Here is a 21,215-nt window from a genome sequence, read left to right on the forward strand (position 1 = left end):
GAGCTGACGGTTCACTCGTTAAGCTGAAAGAAAGATGCTTTAATCACAGGAGTCACACATGTGTCCACTGTACCATCTGGGAACTCTTCTTGTTTCGTAATAACACAATCCTCCTTCTTTTGTGCTGTTTTGTAGCAGTGTGTACTAGAGATGGACCGATCCGATATTACGTATCGGTATCGGTCCGATACTGACCTAAATTACTGGATCGGATATCGGAGAAAAATAAAAAATGTAATCCGATCCATTAAATATCACGAAAGCACCTCACAAAACTTGCAACACGCCGTAACTCACCTCAGAACGTTAGCACGTCGGAGCAGTATGCATCACGTGATAGAGCGGCTGTGGCATGCGGGACCTGTCGGTGGTCTGGATAGCATGTGGAGCTTCGCTAGCAACCCGGCATTTCATCTCTGACAAAGTTATCCCCGAGAGAAGTAAAGCAAGTGTGTAAGTCCATCTCTGAATGTTTGTAAAGCATTCCTGCGTTAAGCTTAACAAACGACTGCCTCTTCTTGCTGCTACTTCAATCATGAAACTGCTTAACGATCAGCTGATTGGCTTTTCTGTCGGGAGTACGTCTCTCTTGTTTGCTTTTGGCCCACTTTGCACCAGAAAGAGGAAACCAGCGGCTGAACAACAGCAGCACGTTTAAGCTTGATCAGCTGTTGTTAGAATTTATTTATTATTACTTTCTACTCGAGGATCTTTTTCTACGTAGCTGACGGCTGGTAACTGTGCAGGGGCGGATCTAGCAAAGTTTAGCCAGGGGGGCCGATAGGGCATTAACAGGGAAAAGGGGGCACAAAGACATACTTTTCTTTCTTATTCTCATTTAAAATGTCTAGCTTTTAATAAATAATTATCTGACAGCCAAAGTTTTAATTTGATGCAAAATGAATAGAAGTCCATTACTGTATATAGTAACTATTAAGTCTAATATATATATATATATACCCTAGTAAGCTATAGTACTTTTTCCTTTGTGAAGGTACCATCTGTGCAGTCTGCAATTTTGTTGAAGAAAGATGTTGAATCTATTTAATATTTCTTGAAAAATAATTGATTTCTGTGCATTTTTTTTCCCACACTGCATCAAATTAAGGTTGATTACGTCGATTAAGCATCATGAGGTGGAGCGTGAGGGGTGGTTCCCTATTTTTTATTTATTTATTTTTGTTGTTGCTGGGAGTTGGAACCCTATTAGTTAGGTTGCTTAATATATATGCTAAGTACTCTTTAAAATACCAGAATAGGGAGGATGGTGTAGGTTTAAGTTTATTAGATTGATCAGTATTGCTGAACTATGAAATATTTTTTTTGGATACAGGTATAACAGAATAGCTTTAGTGTAGTTGTTGTTTTAAACTTGAGTATGAACTTATACAAAATGCAGCAAGATATTTAAAAAACAGTTTTGTTGATTAAAAAACACTATATCGGATTCATATCGGTATCGGCAGATATCCAAATTTATGATATCGGTATCGGTATCGGACATAAAAAAGTGGTATCGTGCCATCTCTAGTGTGTACACCTGAGACTGTCACCTGTCTGTCTGTCCTGCACTCTCTCTCTTTTTCTTTCTCTCTGATTGTGTAATAAAAGTATGAACATTCATTTATAAGTTACACTTGTGTTTGAATCCTGCAGCTTATCACACATTTGATTTCCATGTGTGACAACTGCACGTGTCCAGAGTGAGGACAGACTGAGGGACCCAGCTACTGCAACCACGGGTGGCTGTAGCTCAGGTGGCAGAGCAGGTCAGCCACTAATCAGAAGGGCGGTGGTTCGATCCCAGGCTGCCTCCTGGCTGCATGCCAAATGTCCTTGGGCAAGATACTAACCCCATGTTTGCCTACTGGTGGTGGTCAGAGGGCCTGGTGGCGCCAGTGTCCGGCAGCCTCGCCTCTGTCAGTGCGCCCCAGGGTGGCTGTGGCTACAATGTAGCTTGCTATCGCCAGTGTGTGAATGTGTGTGTGAATGGGTGAATGACTGAATGTAGTGTAAAGCGCTTTGGGGTCCTATGGACTAGAAAAGCGCTATACAAATGCAGGCCATTTACCATTTACCATCATCTGTGAGGCTTTGCACCCCTGATGATCCACCAGGACAAACTCAGCAGTTTGTGTGGAAGAGGAGGAGGAAGAGCCAGCAGCAGCTGACAGATGGAGAGAATAGACAGACTGTTCCCTGTTTTTGAAGGACTGCTAGGAAAAGTTTAACATAACTAATTGTCTGTCCTGTCCTGTTCAAATAATTTTATCATTCCAGTGTTTTCAGTGTGGGAGAAAGTACTCACGGCCTTCAAGTTACACACTATGAAAGGCAGAAACAAGTTTAATATTCAGAAACCTAAAGTATGTATCAGCAGCAGAATGGAGCTAAAAATAAATGTTTGTTTCAGTTCTATGAAGCTTTGAGTATTTTGGATTAGTAGCACTTCTGTGTTTGTTGCATCATATTGCTGTAATTGTTTATATGCTTTATATATTCTGAGGTAAGCTGATCTATAGTGTTACATCATATTCTATAAGGATGTTATGTGTTCGGATACTTTCTGCCCAGTTTGACCCATTTAGCAGAAGTCAGCCTGTTTAAGGCTCTGATATCTATTCTGTATGACTTAAAGCAGTTATGACATGGTCTGATTTTCTCACCCAATGAAGGAATATTCAATATATCAGTCTACTCTTCATTTTATCAGAAACAGTTATCACAGCTCGTACATTTTCTTTTTATAAATATATGTAAGCAATGAGCCAAATTTAGTAATGCCAACACACTGAAGGAACAACATTTGTCTCATATATATGATACACCTATATATGCACTGTCAAAGATACTTGTCTTTGAGTGAAGATTTAAGGTGATAAGACATATAAATAACTGCAACTTGAATCTGTACTGAGGCTCAGTATTTGACACAGAGTTCATGTTCACTGCTGTAATAGCTAATAATGATTAATATAATAACTATAATATTGGCCATATTATATTTACATTACCAAAGTGATATGACTTTAGTCTCATGAACAACATTAGCTAATTGTTATTTACTAACTAATCTTAAATGACTGTTCAGTACAGAAATGAAGCTCAAAAATCATGTTTTACAGTCCTGTGGTCTCAGCCTCAGATACTTATCAAATCACACAAAGCTCTTGTAGAAACAAACAAACAAATGAACAAAATATGTTCTCCTTCATTTCTGTCAAACAAAGTTGTATGACACGTTTCCAGCGGGTAGTATCATGGTTGCTAGGCAACCTGGGAAGCGCAACGGAGACTAGACCGTCCCATACAGCCCATGTGTTTGCAACAAACTTGCCGTTTATTTTGCAAATCGAGCTCAACACTGCCCCTAGCGTCCTGGAGCACTTCCGTTGTGTTTTGTAATTTGCATGTGTTTTGGGGTTTGCATGTGTTTTGGATTTTGCAAGTGTTTTGGATTTTGCAAGTGTTTTGGATTTTGCAAGTGTTTTGGAGTTTGCATGTGTTTTGGAGTTTGCAAGTGTTTTGGAGTTTGCAAGTGTTTTGGATTTTGCAAGTGTTTTGGAGTTTGCAAGTGTTTTGGAGTTTGCAAGTGTTTTGGAGTTTGCATGTGTTTTGGAGTTTGTACGTGCTTTGTCTCTAGGGGCCACTGTACATAAGACAGTTCCAGCTGTGGTGTTTGCACTCTTGTGGGAGGCATCATGGAGAGAACTGTGGTGCAAATCGCTCTCTTTGGGCTGCTGCTGGCTTTGGCCTCTACACTGCCAAACAAGGTAAGGTTATAATACATAAAAGGGATACAGCATCACTTCAAGAGAACAGAATCTTTCTGTCTTCATCTTACCAATGCCACTGATGTTTCAGTTTAACAGATCTCTCAAAGATATCTGAGATGACTCTCATTTTGTCTCTGTGTTTCTTAACATCTTTTTGTTAACTGAACACTGAGCTCTTGAAGATTCCCTTGATTCTCTGTCGTCTGTGTTATTTAATGCTTTTCATATGCGTCACATGTGAATGCATGTGTGTGGTCTTGTATTAGAAATGTTGTGAAGAGTTTACATATTAATACTAGCAGTCACACTTCAAATTAGAAATGAAACTAACATACAGATTGGGGTTATAATTGTTTTGTTTAGTGTTAGATTAAGGCAAAATTGGATCTGTTCCATTAAGTTAATTATTCTCGTCCATTTTTTTAAAAAACATGTAATGTTAGTTGGACTTTGAAAAAATTCTGTTTACACGGTCAGTCTAGGAGATCAACCCCCCTTCTCATGTGAAAAACTGTCATGCCCTGAGTGCGAGGAGTGTGAGAAAAAATGCAGACATACAGAGACTAACAAGATGAATGGAACAAAAGGAAAACAATGGGGTCCAAAAACAGTTTTCATCTTTGCCCAGCCACGGGCCAAGACAGGGGGGTCATGGCAATTCCAGGGAGTTGCCTAGGCCAGGGGGGAACTAAACGTGAGCTGTTTTAGGCTATTGCAAAAATACAAAACTAAAGCATAAAGTGAAAAAGGAAGCTGAAAATAAATAAATAAATGCATAAATATATATATATACACATATATGTATATGCATACATACATACATACATACATACATACATACATACAGTGGGATGCAAAAGTTTGGGCAACCTTGTTAATAGTCATTATTTTCCTGTATAAATCATTGGTTGTTACAATAAAAAATGTCAGTTAAGTATATCATATAGGAGACACAAACAAAAAGAATGTAAAAAGTGAATGTAAACATTAAACATACCAGGGATTAAACAGATAATTCAAAAAAGAAAACCTCAAAGTACAAAAAACTCAAAACACCTGGCAATGAACCAGTGAAATCAGCCAATGACATGCAGAGATGTTTGAAGGAGCGGGTGCTCAAACACTGGTCAGTCAATGAGAATTGTTAAGCCTGTCAGGTTTTTTTTGTTTGTTTTTTTTTTTTGCTCAGGATGACTGGGATGTCTACAGCTTCCACATCAACTCCACAGTGACCAGTCGTTATGCCACCACTGTCATCACAAGCCGTGTGGCCAATCGTATGAACGAGTCAAAGGAAATTGAATTTCATGTTCAGATTCCCAAGAATGCCTTCATCAGTAAATTTCAAATGTGTGTGAATTTAAAATAATGTGTAACCATCCAGAGACTTTTGCAAATAAAGAATTCTACAATAAAAAACAAATGACAGGATACTCAGTAGTGTGTGCATTTACACAAGGGCTTTTCTTGGTCCTCTTCAGGTTTATCGATGGCCAGGTTTATGATGGTGTTGTGAAAGCTAAGGAGCAAGCTCAGCAGCAGTACACTGAAGCTGTGTCTCGTGGTGAAAGTGCTGGACTTGTCAGGTATTAACTAAATGATAAGTATTGTACAAATACACTGAGTGTTCTTTTGGATAAAGAAAAAGAAAATATTTCTGTCATTCAAAACTAGTTTGGTCTGTTCTTGTGTTTTCTCTTCTTTCTTCATTTCTCTAAAGTGATGTTAATGCGAATGCAAATAGGAAAATATAATTAGAGTTAACCTTATTCCCTGCTCAGGTTCAAACTACAGCCATAATTACAAATAAGTGAAATGGTTATTGTTTCTGCTTTAGTTCTGTAGGAAGGACTCTGGAGGAATTTAAGACCTCTGTAAATGTGGCTGCTCACAAAAAGGTCACTTTTGAACTCACATATGAGGAACTGATGAAACGCACACATGGCAAGTACGAGCTGCAAATTCATGCTCGACCCATGCAGCCTGTCAGAGACTTCAAGGTGACTGTCTTATTGCTATCTGTTCATTAATTATTTTGGAAAACAATGCTGAAAAAACAGCACACATGATGAGATCTTTTGATTTGTTTTATTTTACTTAATACCAGGTGGATGTGTACATTCACGAGGAAGCCGGCATCAGTTTCATCAATGTGAAAGGAGGCCTGAGCACCAAAGACCTCGCTAATGCCATTACTAAAACACATGCAGATAAACAGGTACAGAATTTTTTTAGTTCTCAAACAGTAAAAAACTTGAGTTTTCTTACAACAGACAGTTTGAAATAATTTTGGTCACACAACATAGAACTGAACATATGATTGCTGAAAATTCTCATACACATGTGGAGGTGCTCATTGATGATTAGCTTGATTATGTTCACTTTGGACAAAACTACCTTGCTTTGTGTGTGGAGCCAAACATGGTCAATATACATAAGACTACGTTCCTTAAACCTGAAAAAGTTGTCTTAGGAACCATTTGTATCCAGAAATTGGAAAGGTCAGTTCTTACAAACTGCTTCAGGCAGCTTGTAATTGCCCAAGATGTGTTGGTACCCCACAGTCCAGTGTTTACCACCTATTATACACAGAGTTGATTGGCGGAGTGGTATTAACTCACATTCAATTGGCCAGTGTGTTTTCATCTGGACCATGGTCCGCCTGTTAGTGACCTCTGGTTTAAGGTTTTGGTCCTTGAACACATCTCATTTCATTTTCTTCTAAAGGTTGGGCTTCTCCAACACTCTTTGTATGTAAAGTAATGTGTTAATTTGTGATAAATTACTAATTCTGACAATGTTTCATTTAAAAATTTGACCAAACAAAATATCAGACCAAAACGGAAAACAGAAAATAAAATCACTGACATCTCTCTCTTCCAAGTTTCTAAACACTGTGATTCACTCTGTTTCCAGGCGTGGGTGTATTTCTATCCAACAGTCGACCAACAGAAAATGTGTGACAGCTGTGGAGATCAGGGTATGAATGGAGATTTGGTTATTGTTTATGACGTTAACAGGGATAATGGACTGGGACACATCAAGGTAAACCCTGGTCTTTTAGCAACAAAAACTGTATGACTTTGACCCAAAAGCCTCTTGAATAATCCTATAACCAATCAAGTTGTTTTTTGTTTTTTTTTAAACAACTCCACCTTAGAAATCTGACGGATACTTTGTTCATCATTTTGCTCCATCTGATCTTCCTCGGATACCAAAAAATGTCGTCTTTGTTATTGATCAAAGTGGCTCAATGGGGGGCAGAAAAATTGAGCAGGTAAAGTATTTGAAGGGTCAGTTTCTGATATTATTTTATTTATACTTTTTTTCTTTTTTTTAAATTTTAACTAACAAATATGTGTGTAAATAATGTTTTCTTAACCAGACTAGGACCGCATTAATCCACATTCTGAATGATCTGGCAGAAGATGATCACTTTGGTCTGATCACTTTTGATGGCATAATTTCTTACTGGAAGCGAGAACTCGTTCAGGCCAACAGCAAAAACCTGGAAAGTGCCAAAAACTTTGCACGCAATATTCAACACAGAGGATGTGAGATTTTGTACTGAATACATATTTTGAAATATAAACATTTGGCCAATGAATGGTGTACTGAGACTTTGTTGTTGTTGCATTTCAGCCACAGACATAAATAAAGCAGTGGTGCAAGGAGCACGTATGCTGAATGCACATAACAGAGAAGGTTCAGCATCTATCCTTATACTTCTCACAGATGGAGACCCAACCTCAGGTTATAATAAAGCACATCTGTAAACAAATGTACACAAATATTTCATGAAATTGAGGTGTTTGTGACCTTATTGTGAATAACTGTCCTGATTTATTATGAATTATGAGACTACATTGTTTCTGAGCTGAACTGGGTATGTCTTGTCTCTTTTCAGGGGTGACAAATCTGGAGAAAATCCAGTCAAATGTAAGACAGGCTATTGCAGGCAAATTCCCACTGTACTGTCTTGGTTTTGGTTTTGATGTTAATTTTAATTTCCTTGAGAAAATGTCGCTGCAAAATAACGGTGTGGCACGGCGGATATATGAAGACTCTGATGCTGATTTACAGCTGAAGGTATTTAAATTATAGATACTCTTCTTTTATGTGAGTTGAAACCTCCGAGAATAGAAAGAAGAAGAAAAAAAGCATGATTTGTATCACTTCCACACTGTATGTCAACAGGGTTTCTATGAAGAGGTGGCCACACCTCTACTGACAGATGTGACAATGATCTATGTTGGTGGGACCAATCTAACCCAGACTAACTTCAGTCAGTATTATAATGGTTCTGAGATTGTGGTGGCCGGACAGATCACAGATAATAACATTGAAACCTTCACCCCTCAAGTTATGGCCATTTCGGTAAGGATAAATCCACAGGAGTCATCAGGAGTACTCTTCTTAATCCATTTTCTATGTCAACTGACATTACATTGCATTTAAATTGTTACAGAGTAATAGAAGAATAACATTCTCTAATCCAAATGAAAGTGTGGAATCGACTGGATCAGTGTCTGATGACCATATCCAGAGGGTTTGGGCATACCTCACAGTTAAACAGCTTCTAGACAAAGAGTGAGTATAATACTGTATATGTTACCTTTCCTCATGTGATCATTTCAAAACTTTAACTTTCGAAAATATGGCAGCATAAATTTAATTTATTAATTGTTGAAGGCACAGCAAATTGAACACATTTAAAAAAAAGTGAAGAATTTCACTGAGCTTGAAATAACATCTTTAAATGTTAAAAAAATATACATATATACACTCAACAAAAATATAAACGCAACACCTTTGTTACTGCTCCCATTCCCCATGGGATGGACGTAGAGACCTAAAATTCATTCCAGATACACAATATAACCATCCCTCCCAAACAGTGGTCACAAATCAGTCCAAATGTGTGGTAGTGGGCACATCTGCTATATTGAGATAATCCATCCCACCTCACAGGTGTGCCACATCAGGATGCTGATCTGACATCATGAGTAGTGCACAGGTGTACCTCAGACTGCCCACAACAAAAGGCCACCCTGGAATGTGCAGTTTTGTCTCACAGCAAAATGCCACAGATGCCACAAGCAATGAGGGAGCGTGCAATTGGCATGCTGACAGCAGGAATGTCAACCAGATCTGTTGCCCGTGCATTGAATGTTCATTTCTCAACCATAAGCCGTCTCCACAGGCGTTTCAGAGAATATGGCAGCACATCCAACCGGCCTCACAACCGCAGACCTCGTGTAACCACACCAGCCCAGGACCTCCACATCCAGCAGGTTCACCTCCAGGATCGTCTGAGACCAGCCACCCAGACAGCTGCTGGAACAATTGGTTTGCACAACCAAACAATTTCTGCACAAACTGTCAGAAACCGTCTCAGGGACGCTCAACTGCATGCCCGTCGTCCTCATCGGGGTCTTGACCTGACTCCAGCTCGTCGCCATAACAGACTTGTGTGGGCAAATGCTCACATTCGATGGCGTCTGGCACGTTGGAGAGGTGTGCGCTTCACGGATGAATCATGGTTCACATTGTTCAGGGCAGATGGCAGCTGAGAATGTCCCAGTTCTTGCATGGCCAGCATACTCACCGGACATGTCACCCATTGAGCATGTTCGGAATGTGCTTGACCGGCGTATACGACAGCGTGTACCAGTTCCCACGAATATCCAACAACCTCGCACAGCCATTGAAGTGGAGTGGACCAACATTCCACAGGCCACAATTGACAATCTGATAGACTCCATGCGACGATGTGTTGCACTGCATGAGGCAAATGGTGGTCACACCAGATACTGACCGGTTCTGGGTCCCCAGACCCCCAATAGCGCAAAAAACTGCACATTCCAGGGTGGCCTTTTGTTGTGGGCAGTCTGAGGTACACCTGTGCACTACTCATGATGTCAGATCAGCATCCTGATGTGGCACACCTGTGAGGTGGGATGGATTATCTCAATATAGCAGATGTGCCCACTACCACACATTTGGACTGATTTGTGACCACTGTTTGGGAGGGATGGTTATATTGTGTATCTGGAATGAATTTTAGGTCTCTACGTCCATCCCATGGGGAATGGGAGCAGTAACAAAGGTGTTGCGTTTATATTTTTGTTGAGTGTACATATATACATATCACCTGCGGGCAGTCTATCCTTCAAGCTCGGGTCCTCTACCAGAGGGAGCTTGAGGGTCCTGCGAAGTATCTTACCTGCTCCTAGGACTACACTCTTCTGGACAGAGACCTCCGATGTTGTTCCTGGGATCTGATGGAGCCACTCGCCTTGCTTGGGAGTCACCGCACCTAGTGCTCCGATTACCACTGGGAATACTGTTACCTTCACCCTCCACATCTTCTTGAGCTCCTCTCTGAGACCTTGGTATTTTTCAAGCGTCTCATGTTTATTCGTCCTGATGTTGCTGTCAATCGGAACTGCTACATCTATCACTACCGCCATCTTCTTCTGTTTGAAGAACCACTACTATGTCTACCACCACTATGTCCGTTTGGTTAGCCACCACCATTTTGTCCGTCTGTATCTGGAAGTCCCACAGGATCTTAGCTCGGTCATTCTCCAACACTTGGGGGGCGTCTCCCATTTTGACCTCGGGACCTCTAGGCCATATTCTGCACAGATATTTCTGTATACTATGCCGGCCACTTGGTTATGGCGTTACATGTATGCCCTGCCTGCTAGTATCTTGCACCCTGCTGTTATGTGCTAGATTGTCTCAGGGGCATCTTTACACAGCCTGTACCTAGGGTCTTTCCTGGTGTGATAGACCCCAGCCTCTATGGATCCTGTGGTCAGAGCTTGTTCCTGTGCTGCCATGATTAGTGCCTCTGTGCTGTCTTTCAGTCCAGCTTTGTCCAGCCACTGATAGGATTTCTGGTTGTCAGCCACCTCCTCTATCTGCCAGTGGTACATACTGTGCAGGATCCTATCCTTCCATGATGGTTCGTGCTCTTCTTCCTCTTTCTTGGGTTTCTGCTGCCTGATGTATTCACTGAGCATGCGGTCAGTTGGGGCCATCTTCCTGATGTAGCAATGGCGCTGTCACTTGGTGTTCACTCTCTCTGCGGTAGAGTATCACTTCCTGTTGCTGTTCCAACACACCGTGGTGTGTTTGAGTAGCTTATCTGGATAGCAATTTAATTAAAACTTTTAGATTACCTAATTTATAACCTCCCTAATTTATTGCCAAAGTATTCACTCACTGTGTCTTTGCTGTTTCGCTAGCTTAGCTTAGCTTATAGCTGACTCGCTAGCAGCATGGCCTCTTCACCTGTCCCTCCTGCACTTTCCTGCTCATTGTGTCAGATGTTTAGTTACTCCTCACCCTCCTTTATCAGTAATGATACCTGTAATAAATGTAGCCTATTTGCAGCTCTGGAGGCTAGGATTACTGAATTGGAGACTTGGCTTCGCACTCTTGATACACCCATAGGTAGCCAGGCCCCTGTAGCCGGTGCAGCTGAAGGTAGCGCAGGCCCCGCTAGCTGTCCTCCGGCAGGCCCCGAGCAACAGGGGAATGGGACGGCTAGGTGACGGTGAGGAGGAAACAAAAGCCCCAGGTACATCACCAACCTGTTCATGTGTCTAACCGTTTTTCCGCAGTCCGCGACACACCTGCCGGGGATCAAACTGTGGTAATTGGCGATTCTGTTCTGAGACATGTGAAGCTGACACTAGCAATCATAGTCAGTTGTCTTCCAGGGGCCAAAGCAGGCGACACTGAGGGAAATTTAAAACTGCTGGCTAAGGGTAAATGTAAATTCAGTAAAATTATAATTCATGTCGGCAGTTATGACACCCGGTTACATCAATCGAAGGTCACTAAAATCATTGAATCCGTGTATAACTTTGCCAAAACAATGTCTCTGTAGTTTTCTCTGGTCCCCTTCCCAATCAGACCTAGGAGTGACATATTTAGCCACATGTTCTCCTTAAATTGCTGTCTGTCGGAGTGGTGTCGAAAAAATGATGTAGGCTTCATAGATAGTGGCATCCATCCCACTTTGGATGGAGCAGCTCTCATTTCTAGAAATTTGACCAAATTTATTAAACCCCCCAAAATGTGACTACCCAGAGGCAGAGTTGCAGTCTTACACTTCTCTCTGCAGCTTCTCTCCTCCTGTTATTCCCCCAAAACCCCCATCTCCGTATAGACTGTGTCAGCTCCCAAACAGACAAAAACAAACTAAAAACCAGCAAAAAATAACTTAAACATAAAAAAATCACAAATAAAGAACAATACAGGATCCACATCTGAACCAAAGACTAAAACAGTGAAATGTGTATTATTAAACATTAGGTCTCTCTCTTCCAAGTCTCTGTTAGTACATGAGTTAATAAGTGATCAGCAAATCGATTTACTCTGCCTTACAGAAACTGTCATAGTCCTGGGTCGGTAACCCAGCGCTTTAAGTTTATTATTATCATTTTCCAATTTATTATCATGATTATTATTGTTTGAGTTCTACGTGTTATATTCGGTCTGCGTCTGTATCTGTCTGTCTATGGTGTCACCCCGTCTGTTTGAGAATCTGTCTGTTTAGTTCAATGTCTTGTCTGGTTCCATGTGTCTGAGATTCCTGTTTCATTGTGAAGGTCTGTGTTGTATGTGAGTGTGCTCATTTTACGTTTCCCCTGTCTCGTCAGCTGTGATTTCTCACCGGTGTGTTTCCCTCCTGTCTCTCATCCCTTGATTACTGCCATCTGTGTATTTAAGCCCTGTGTTTCTCTGTGTCAGTGTCGCGTCATACCCTCAACTTGCTGTGTGTTTGTAATGTCCTGTCCTCCAGCACCTCGGTTTAGAGTTTTGTTTTTGTAAGTTTTATTTCGTGAATCATTCCTCCAGCAATAAAGCTGCGTTTTCAGTTTATTCCCATCTCCAAGAGTCCTGCAATTTTGGGTCCACCACTTCTGCTTGCCTGCCACACAGCCAACCATGACAGAACGACGCGACCAGTACATGGACCCAGCGGACTCATCCCGGGAAAGCGATCTCGCCCGCGTCATGGCCCTAATGAAGCGGATTTCCCACACAAAGGATACTAAGGTGATGGCGATCGGATTAAACGCTATCGGAACAATCCTTGAGGGGAATCCACATCTCTGCCAACTCAAGGGATTCATGAGCTTAATTGACGAGATGCACGAAGCCCAGGAGGTTCTTCAGGCTCGGGAGCTAGCGGCCTTTGCTCGTTCGCAGTACTCCACTTCGAGGCCTCCGCAGCAACAGCAGCAGCGGACGGTTCTTTGAACTGCCACCTCAAGAGACTGTTCAGTGTGCGCCCGAATGTTTCGTTTCTTGGGCTACTGACACTCATTTGAAGACTTCAAGTGGTAATGTTGTAGATATTGACACAATCTCCAGGGCCTCCCCAGAGTCTGCGTGTCCTCCCTCAGCAGAGTCTGGACCGCTAGAGGCTGAAGAGCCAGCATTTCCCGAGTCTTTTAAAAACTCCACTGAGGTAGTGCAGTCAGCTGCCCAGCAGTCATCACACTTCGCAGTCCAGCAGCCCTCAATTCGCTTAGCTGTCCAGCCAGAAGCTCACTTAGCTGCCCAGCAGTCCCCAGTTCAGTCCTCTGCAGCTCAGTCTCCTCCTGTTCTCCAGTCACTCGCAGCTCAGTCGACCTCAGTGCACTCTCTTGTATTTCCAGCGCCTCAGCCTTTAGCACGGCCTGCACCTCAGTCGCCAGTTCCACCTACTCGTTTTCAGGAGGAGGATGCCCCCACATAGACTTTCGTTGCTCCTCAAGACCTGGCTAAATTTGAGACTTTTACTCTCTCCGGGGCCTCCCCAGAGGTTAGATATCAGCATTCAGTTAACTCTGGATCCCTGGACATAAAGAAGCCAGCGCAACCTGTTTCGTCCCTGCCAGAGGCCCGCGTGCCTGCTGGTTCTGTTCTGCTCCTGCCAGAGGCCTGCGGGCCTACTGGTTCTATTTTGCTCCTGCCAGAGGCGGAGCAAAATACTAACTATCTGTTTAGTTCAATGTCTTGTCTGGTTCCATGTGTCTGAGTTTCCTGTTTTATTGTGAAGGTCTGTGTCGTATGTGAGTGTGCTCAGTTTACGTTTCCCCTGTCTCGTCAGCTGTGATTTCTCCCAGGTGTGTTCCCCTCCTGTCTCTCATCCCTTGATTACTGCCCTCTGTGTATTTAAGCCCTGTGTTTCTCTGTGTCAGTGTCGCGTCGTACCCTCAACTTGCTGTGTGTTTGTAATGTCCTGTCCTCCAGCACCTCGGTTTAGAGTTTTGTTTTTGTAAGTTTTATTTCGTGAATCATTCCTCCAGCAATAAAGCTACGTTTTCAGTTTATTCCCATCTCCAAGAGTCCTGCAATTTTGGGTCCACCACTTCTGCTTGCCTGCCACACAGCCAACCATGACAGAACGACGCGACCAGTACATGGACCCAGCGGACTCATCCCGGGAAAGCGATCTCGCCCGCGTCATGGCCCTAATGAAGCGGATTTCCCACACAAAGGATACTAAGGTGATGGCGATCGGATTAAACGCTATCGGAACAATCCTTGAGGGGAATCCACATCTCTGCCAACTCAAGGGATTCATGAGCTTAATTGACGAGATGCACGAAGCCCAGGAGGTTCTTCAGGCTCGGGAGCTAGCGGCCTTTGCTCGTTCGCAGTACTCCACTTCGAGGCCTCCGCAGCAACAGCAGCAGCGGACGGTTCTTTGAACTGCCACCTCAAGAGACTGTTCAGTGTGCGCCCGAATGTTTCGTTTCTTGGGCTACTGACACTCATTTGAAGACTTCAAGTGGTAATGTTGTAGATATTGACACAATCTCCAGGGCCTCCCCAGAGTCTGCGTGTCCTCCCTCAGCAGAGTCTGGACCGCTAGAGGCTGAAGAGCCAGCATTTCCCGAGTCTTTTAAAAACTCCACTGAGGTAGTGCAGTCAGCTGCCCAGCAGTCATCACACTTCGCAGTCCAGCAGCCCTCAATTCGCTTAGCTGTCCAGCCAGAAGCTCACTTAGCTGCCCAGCAGTCCCCAGTTCAGTCCTCTGCAGCTCAGTCTCCTCCTGTTCTCCAGTCACTCGCAGCTCAGTCGACCTCAGTGCACTCTCTTGTATTTCCAGCGCCTCAGCCTTTAGCACGGCCTGCACCTCAGTCGCCAGTTCCACCTACTCGTTTTCAGGAGGAGGATGCCCCCACATAGACTTTCGTTGCTCCTCAAGACCTGGCTAAATTTGAGACTTTTACTCTCTCCGGGGCCTCCCCAGAGGTTAGATATCAGCATTCAGTTAACTCTGGATCCCTGGACATAAAGAAGCCAGCGCAACCTGTTTCGTCCCTGCCAGAGGCCCGCGTGCCTGCTGGTTCTGTTCTGCTCCTGCCAGAGGCCTGCGGGCCTACTGGTTCTATTTTGCTCCTGCCAGAGGCGGAGCAAAATACTAACTATCTGTTTAGTTCAATGTCTTGTCTGGTTCCATGTGTCTGAGTTTCCTGTTTTATTGTGAAGGTCTGTGTCGTATGTGAGTGTGCTCAGTTTACGTTTCCCCTGTCTCGTCAGCTGTGATTTCTCCCAGGTGTGTTCCCCTCCTGTCTCTCATCCCTTGATTACTGCCCTCTGTGTATTTAAGCCCTGTGTTTCTCTGTGTCAGTGTCGCGTCGTACCCTCAACTTGCTGTGTGTTTGTAATGTCCTGTCCTCCAGCACCTCGGTTTAGAGTTTTGTTTTTGTAAGTTTTATTTCGTGAATCATTCCTCCAGCAATAAAGCTACGTTTTCAGTTTATTCCCATCTCCAAGAGTCCTGCAATTTTGGGTCCACCACTTCTGCTTGCCTGCCACACAGCCAACCATGACAGAAACCTCGTTACAGCAGGATGATTGTGTTAGATTAAATGAATCAACACCCCCGAATCATTCTAACTATCAGAAACCTCGAAGACCAGGCCGAGGGGGCGGTGTGGCAGCAATTTTTCACACCAGCCTATCAATCAACCAAAGACCCAGACTGACTTTTAATTAATTTGAAAGCTTGATGCATAGCCTTATCTACCCTAGCTGTAAAACTCAAAAACCAGTCTTATTTGTGATCATCTATCGTCCACCTGGGTTTTACACAGAGTTTCTGTCTTATTTCTCAGACTTTTTATCTGATTTAGTGCTCAGCTCAGATAAAATAATTATTGTGGGTGATTTTAACATCCATGTAGATGCTAAAAATGACTGCCTCAACACAGCATTTAATCTGTTATCAGACTCAGTTGGCTTCTCTCAAAATGTAGAAGAACCCACCCACCACTTTAACCACACTCTAGATCTTGTGTTAACATATGGGATAGAAACTGAACATTTTACAGTGTTTCCTGAAAACCCTCTCTTGTCTGATCATTTCCTGATTACGTTTAAATTTACAATAATTGTTTACACAGCAGTGCGGAGTAGACTTCATCACAGTAGATGCCTTTCTGAAAGTGCTATAACTAAGTTTAATAATATAATCCATCCGGTGTTATCATCTCCAATGCCCTGTACCAACACAGAGCAGAGCAGCTATCTGAACACTACTCCAACAGATGTAGATTATCTTGTTAATAATTTTGCCTCCTCACTATGTATGACACTGGGTACTGTAGCTCCTGTGAAAAATAGAGCCTCAAATGAGAAGTATTTGACGCCGTGGTATAATTCTCAAACACGTAGCCTAAAGTAGATAACTCGTAAGCTGGAGACAAAATGGCGTTTCACAAATTTAGAAGATCATTATTTGGATAAATTGTTTGTTGCTGGAGAAATTGTTTGTTGCTTTATAAGAAAGCCCTCCGCAAAGCCAGAACATCTTACTATTCATCACTGATTGAAGAAAATAAGAACAACCCTAGGTTTCTCTTCAGCACTGTAGCCAGGCTGACAAAAAGTCAGAGCACTGTTGAGCCAATCATTCCTTTAGCGATAACTAGTAATGACTTCATGAACTTCATTACAAATAAAATTTTAACCATTAGAAAAAAAAATTAACCATAATCATCTCACAGATGTAACATTATCTATAGCTACTTTGAATACCACTGATATTCATTTAGACTCTTTTTCTCCAATTGATCTTTCTGAGTTACCAGTAATTACTTCCTCCAAACCTTCAACGTGTCTTTTAGACCCCATTCCTACAAGACTCCTCAAAGAAGTCCTGCCATTAACTAATGCTTCAATCTTAAATATGATCAACCTATCTCTAATAATCGGCTATGTACCACAGGCCTTCAAGCTGGCAGTAGTTAAACCATTACTTAAAAAGCCATCTCTGGACCCAGCTGTCTTAGCTAATTATAGGCCAATCTCTAACATTCCCTTCATATCAAACATTCTTGAAAGAGTAGTTGTCAGCTTACAGATCATTTGAAGAAGAATGGCTTATTTGAAGAGTTTCAGTCAGGTTTCAGAGCTCATCACAGCACAGAAATAGCTTTAGTGAAGATTACAAATGATCTTCTTATGGCCTCTGACAGTAGACTCATCTCTGTGCTTGTCCTGCTAGACCTCAGTGCAGCGTTGGATACTGTCAACCATAACATCCTATTAGAGCGATTACAGGTACTGCGCTGCAGTGGTTTGTGTCATATCTATCTAATAGACTCCAATTTGTTAATGTAAATGGAGAGTCTTCTTCACACGTTGAGGTTAATTATGGTGTTCCACAGGGTTCAGTGCTAGGACCAAATCTGTTCACATTATACAGGCAGTATCATTAGAAGGCATAGCATACATTTTCACTGCTATGCAGATGACACCCAACTCTATCTATCCATGAAGCCAGATAACACACACCAATTAGTTAAGCCTTTAGAGCCGGTCGGAGCGGGCACGCTCTGTTTTACGTAACTATTTTTAAATCCCGGTAGCTCTGCAATCACGTAAGCTAGCGCAATAATTTGTTTTGCATATGAAACCGGAGGAGTTGTACTTACATCTTATGCCATCAGCTTGTCCTAGGTCACGGTTTCCTTCCACATATAGCTTTGTAAAAACTGCATAAAAAGCGCTTGCAGGAACAAAAACATAATATTCCAGAAACACGCTTTGCCGATCCGATCAGCTGTTCATAACACTTCCTACTTTGGAATAGACGTCAGCGCGAACTTTTGCATTTCCGCCATTACCTGCCCGAAACCGGAAGTGACGTCATTTTCGCGGAAATGTCGTCTTTTTTTCCATCAGGGCCTCAGGGCCTATACTGGTCTTTTTAAAAGTTATCTTTGACTTTATGACTTTCTGTGTCGTTTCTGGGATGCTTAGGACTCATATTGCACTGCTGGAAATAGTTTATTTTGATGCATATGCTGCTTTTTTGCAAATTTGCAGTATAATATTTATTTTCGTTTTTCCTGCAGTGTATAAAAATTAGAGATGGCACGATACCACTTTTTTATGTCCGATACCGATACCGATATCATAAATTTGGATATCTGCCGATACCGATATGAATCCGATATAGTGTTTTTTAATCAACAAAACTGTTTTTTAAAATATCTTGCTGCATTTTGCAAGTCTGCAAGTTCATACTCAAGTTTAAAACAACAACTACACTAAAGCTATTCTGTTATACCTGTATACAAAAAAAATATTTCATAGTTCAGCAATACTGATCAATCTAATAAACTTAGACCTACACCATCCTCCCTATTCTGGTATTTTAAAGAATACTTAGCGTAAATATTAAGCAACCTAACTAATAGGGTTCCAACTCCCAGCAACAACAAAATTAAATAAATAAAAAATAGGGAACCACCCCTCACGCTCCACCTCATGATGCTTAATCGACGTAATCAACCTTAATTTGATGCAGTGTGAAAAAAAATGCACAGAAATCAATTATTTTTCAAGAAATATTAAATAGATTCAACATCTTTCTTCAACAAAATTGCAGACTGCACAGATGGTACCTTCCCAAAGTAAAAAGTACTATAGCTTACTAGGGTATATATATTAGACTTAATAGTCACTATGTACAGTAATTGACTTCTATTCATTTTACATCAAATTAAAACTTTGGGTGTCAGATAATTATTTATTAAAAGCTAGACATTTTAAATGAGAATAAGAAAGAAAAGTATGTCTTTGTGCCCCCTTTTCCCAGTTAATGCCCTATCGGCCCCCCTGGCTAAACTTTGCTAGATCCGCCCCTGCACAGTTACCAGCCGTCAGCTACGTAGAAAAAGATCCTGGTGTAGAAATTAATATTAAATAAATTCTAACAACAGCTTATCAAGCTTAAACGTGCTGCTGTTGTTCAGCCGCTGGTTTGCTCTTTCTGGCGCAAAGTGGACCAAAAACAAACGAGAGACAGACTCGCGACAGAAAAGCCGATCAGCTGATTTAAGCAGTTTCACGATTGAAGTAGCAGCCGGAGAGCGAGAGGCAGTCGCTTGTTAAGCTTAACGTGGGAATGCTTTACAAACATTCAGAGATGGACTTACACACTTGCTTTACTTCTCTCGGGGATAACTTTGTCGGAGATGAAATGCCAGGTTGCTAGCGAAGCTCCACATGCTATCCAGACCACCGACAGGTCCTGCATGCCACAGCTGCTCTATCACGTGATGCATACGTTCTGAGGTGAGTTACGGCGTGTTGCAAGTTTTGTGAGGTGCTTTCGTGATATTTAATGGATCGGATTACATTTTTTATTTTTCTCCGATATCCGATCCAGTAATTTAGGTCAGTATCGGACCGATACCGATACGTAATATCGGATCGGTCCATCTCTAATAAAAATTGGTGTATTTCAAAAATAAAACTATGAAGACACTCAAAATAAATTTCCTGTGGTGGGAAACTATTTTGTGCAACTTTTTTGTATTTACAGTTTTGAGGGATAAGCCTCTTAATTTTCTCTAACTACAAATATATGTTAAAAAAGCAAAAAAGATTTTCAATTTTTTTGTAGTTTATTGCACTTTTTTGCAATTTATGTAATTACTATGCACTTAATGAATATATATTATTAAAATCTGGGCTATAATGGTTGTATTGATGTATAGCAACTTGAAATGCTCCCAAAAATGGCTGCACAGCATGTAAAAATATAATATAAGCTCTGGCGGACTTGGTTCTATGGTAGGTCTTAAAGGGTTAAACTGCAGGAATGTCTTAGAGACATAACAACCTGGATGACCTCTAACTGTCATGGCTACTGAACGGACTCACGCGCAGACAGTTCTTTCTCAGAGAACAAAAGGAGATTTATTTACAACAGGGATCACCTCAGTGCTATATATATGTACAGTGAGTTGGGAGGGGGGGTCCAGGGCTCCAGGGAGAGAAGGAGGGGGGAAATCCACACACACGCTTCCTCTTCCACACAGTCACCGCCACAGCTCCTCCGCACACACGCACTCCTCTTCAGCCGCACTCGCTCCAAAACTCCACACACGCTGCCACACCCGGGCAGGTCCCGTGATTTGGTCCAGAAGAGGGATATCTACACACAGAAGTTAACGTTAGTGCCACAGCAAAATACACACAGGGGATTCTTTTGAAAATGCCGAGCGCGCGAACTCAGGAGGTTCAACATTCCAGTGGTGAGCTGCTCTGTGCCACTGCCTTAAATAGCAGCTGGGGAAATCAGCCAGATCAGCAGCAGGTGGACACAATCACACAGGTGCGTGGGCCAAGAGCGAGAGCCCGTAACGAGCTCCACCCAGGCAGAGAGGAGGAGGAGAGACAAAGAAAACAAAAACGAACAACAACAACAAAACCTGTAGCCAGCGTGGGCCAACCAGTGAGACACGGGGACCGTGACACTAACTTTCTGCTTCTTAATTCAGATAAAACTGAGGTTATTGTATTCTGCCCCGAAAATCTTAGAAATATGGTATCTAACCAGATTCCCACCCTGGATGGCATTACTTTGGCCTCCAGTAACACTGTGAGGAAAGTCACTTGATGTTACTTGATGGTGACTTGTGCTATGAGCTTGAAGTTGGCCTCTAGTGTTGTACACCACATCCCCATTGAGTTCCTGATGATTTATAGCTCTTAGGGTCCTGTTGATCTTGTATAGTTCTAGTCATTCCAGGATCCAGCTGTGGGGCATCGAGTCACAGGCCTTCTTGTAATCTTGTAATCATGTCGGGGCCTGGTGCTGTCCAACTCTTCATACTGGAGACCCTTTCTTGGATATCTGCCACTGTGATTGTTACTGGTCCCAGTTCAGGGAGGTTGCTGTGGTTGCTCTTAGATCCACTAGCCAACTAGACAGTGAGCATTGCTGTTATAGGTTGCATCCTTCTCCCATATTGCAGTATTTCAGTATTGCACAGTCTCCAGTGTTACGGCCCTAGCAGGGCCTCCTCCTGAAGGTGCCTGTGTGGGCGTGTCCTTCAATCGCTTCTGCCTGAGGTGCCACCTTTTCTCCTTTACACAGCTGACTCACATCAGTAATTAAAGGGA

At 42.3% G+C, this 21,215-nt stretch overlaps 2 protein-coding genes across 4 annotated transcripts in view; both read left to right on the plus strand.

The window, feature by feature from the left end:
* The first annotated feature begins 3,626 nt into the window (after positions 1–3,626).
* LOC101487535 (inter-alpha-trypsin inhibitor heavy chain H3) overlaps positions 3,627–21,215 on the plus strand; it is a 28,644-nt gene continuing 11,055 nt past the window's right edge. For all 3 annotated transcript variants that reach the window (XM_024802468.2, XM_076884045.1, XM_076884046.1), the window contains exons 1-12: positions 3,627–3,773; positions 4,966–5,126; positions 5,258–5,362; positions 5,614–5,776; positions 5,884–5,994; positions 6,693–6,821; positions 6,937–7,053; positions 7,162–7,330; positions 7,419–7,529; positions 7,684–7,865; positions 7,974–8,153; positions 8,245–8,366. In XM_024802468.2, coding sequence (XP_024658236.1) covers positions 3,702–3,773; positions 4,966–5,126; positions 5,258–5,362; positions 5,614–5,776; positions 5,884–5,994; positions 6,693–6,821; positions 6,937–7,053; positions 7,162–7,330; positions 7,419–7,529; positions 7,684–7,865; positions 7,974–8,153; positions 8,245–8,366 — 1,622 coding nt within the window. In that variant the 5' untranslated portion in view covers positions 3,627–3,701. The remainder of the gene's footprint in view (positions 3,774–4,965; positions 5,127–5,257; positions 5,363–5,613; positions 5,777–5,883; positions 5,995–6,692; positions 6,822–6,936; positions 7,054–7,161; positions 7,331–7,418; positions 7,530–7,683; positions 7,866–7,973; positions 8,154–8,244; positions 8,367–21,215) is intronic.
* On the plus strand, positions 11,066–11,679 carry LOC143418695 (uncharacterized). Its single transcript, XM_076884412.1, is given in 2 exon segments — positions 11,066–11,321; positions 11,324–11,679. Coding segments are annotated over 2 exon segments (612 nt in total).

This window comes from Maylandia zebra, linkage group LG5 (genome assembly GCF_041146795.1).
Source record: "Maylandia zebra isolate NMK-2024a linkage group LG5, Mzebra_GT3a, whole genome shotgun sequence".
NCBI lineage: Eukaryota > Metazoa > Chordata > Actinopteri > Cichliformes > Cichlidae > Maylandia > Maylandia zebra.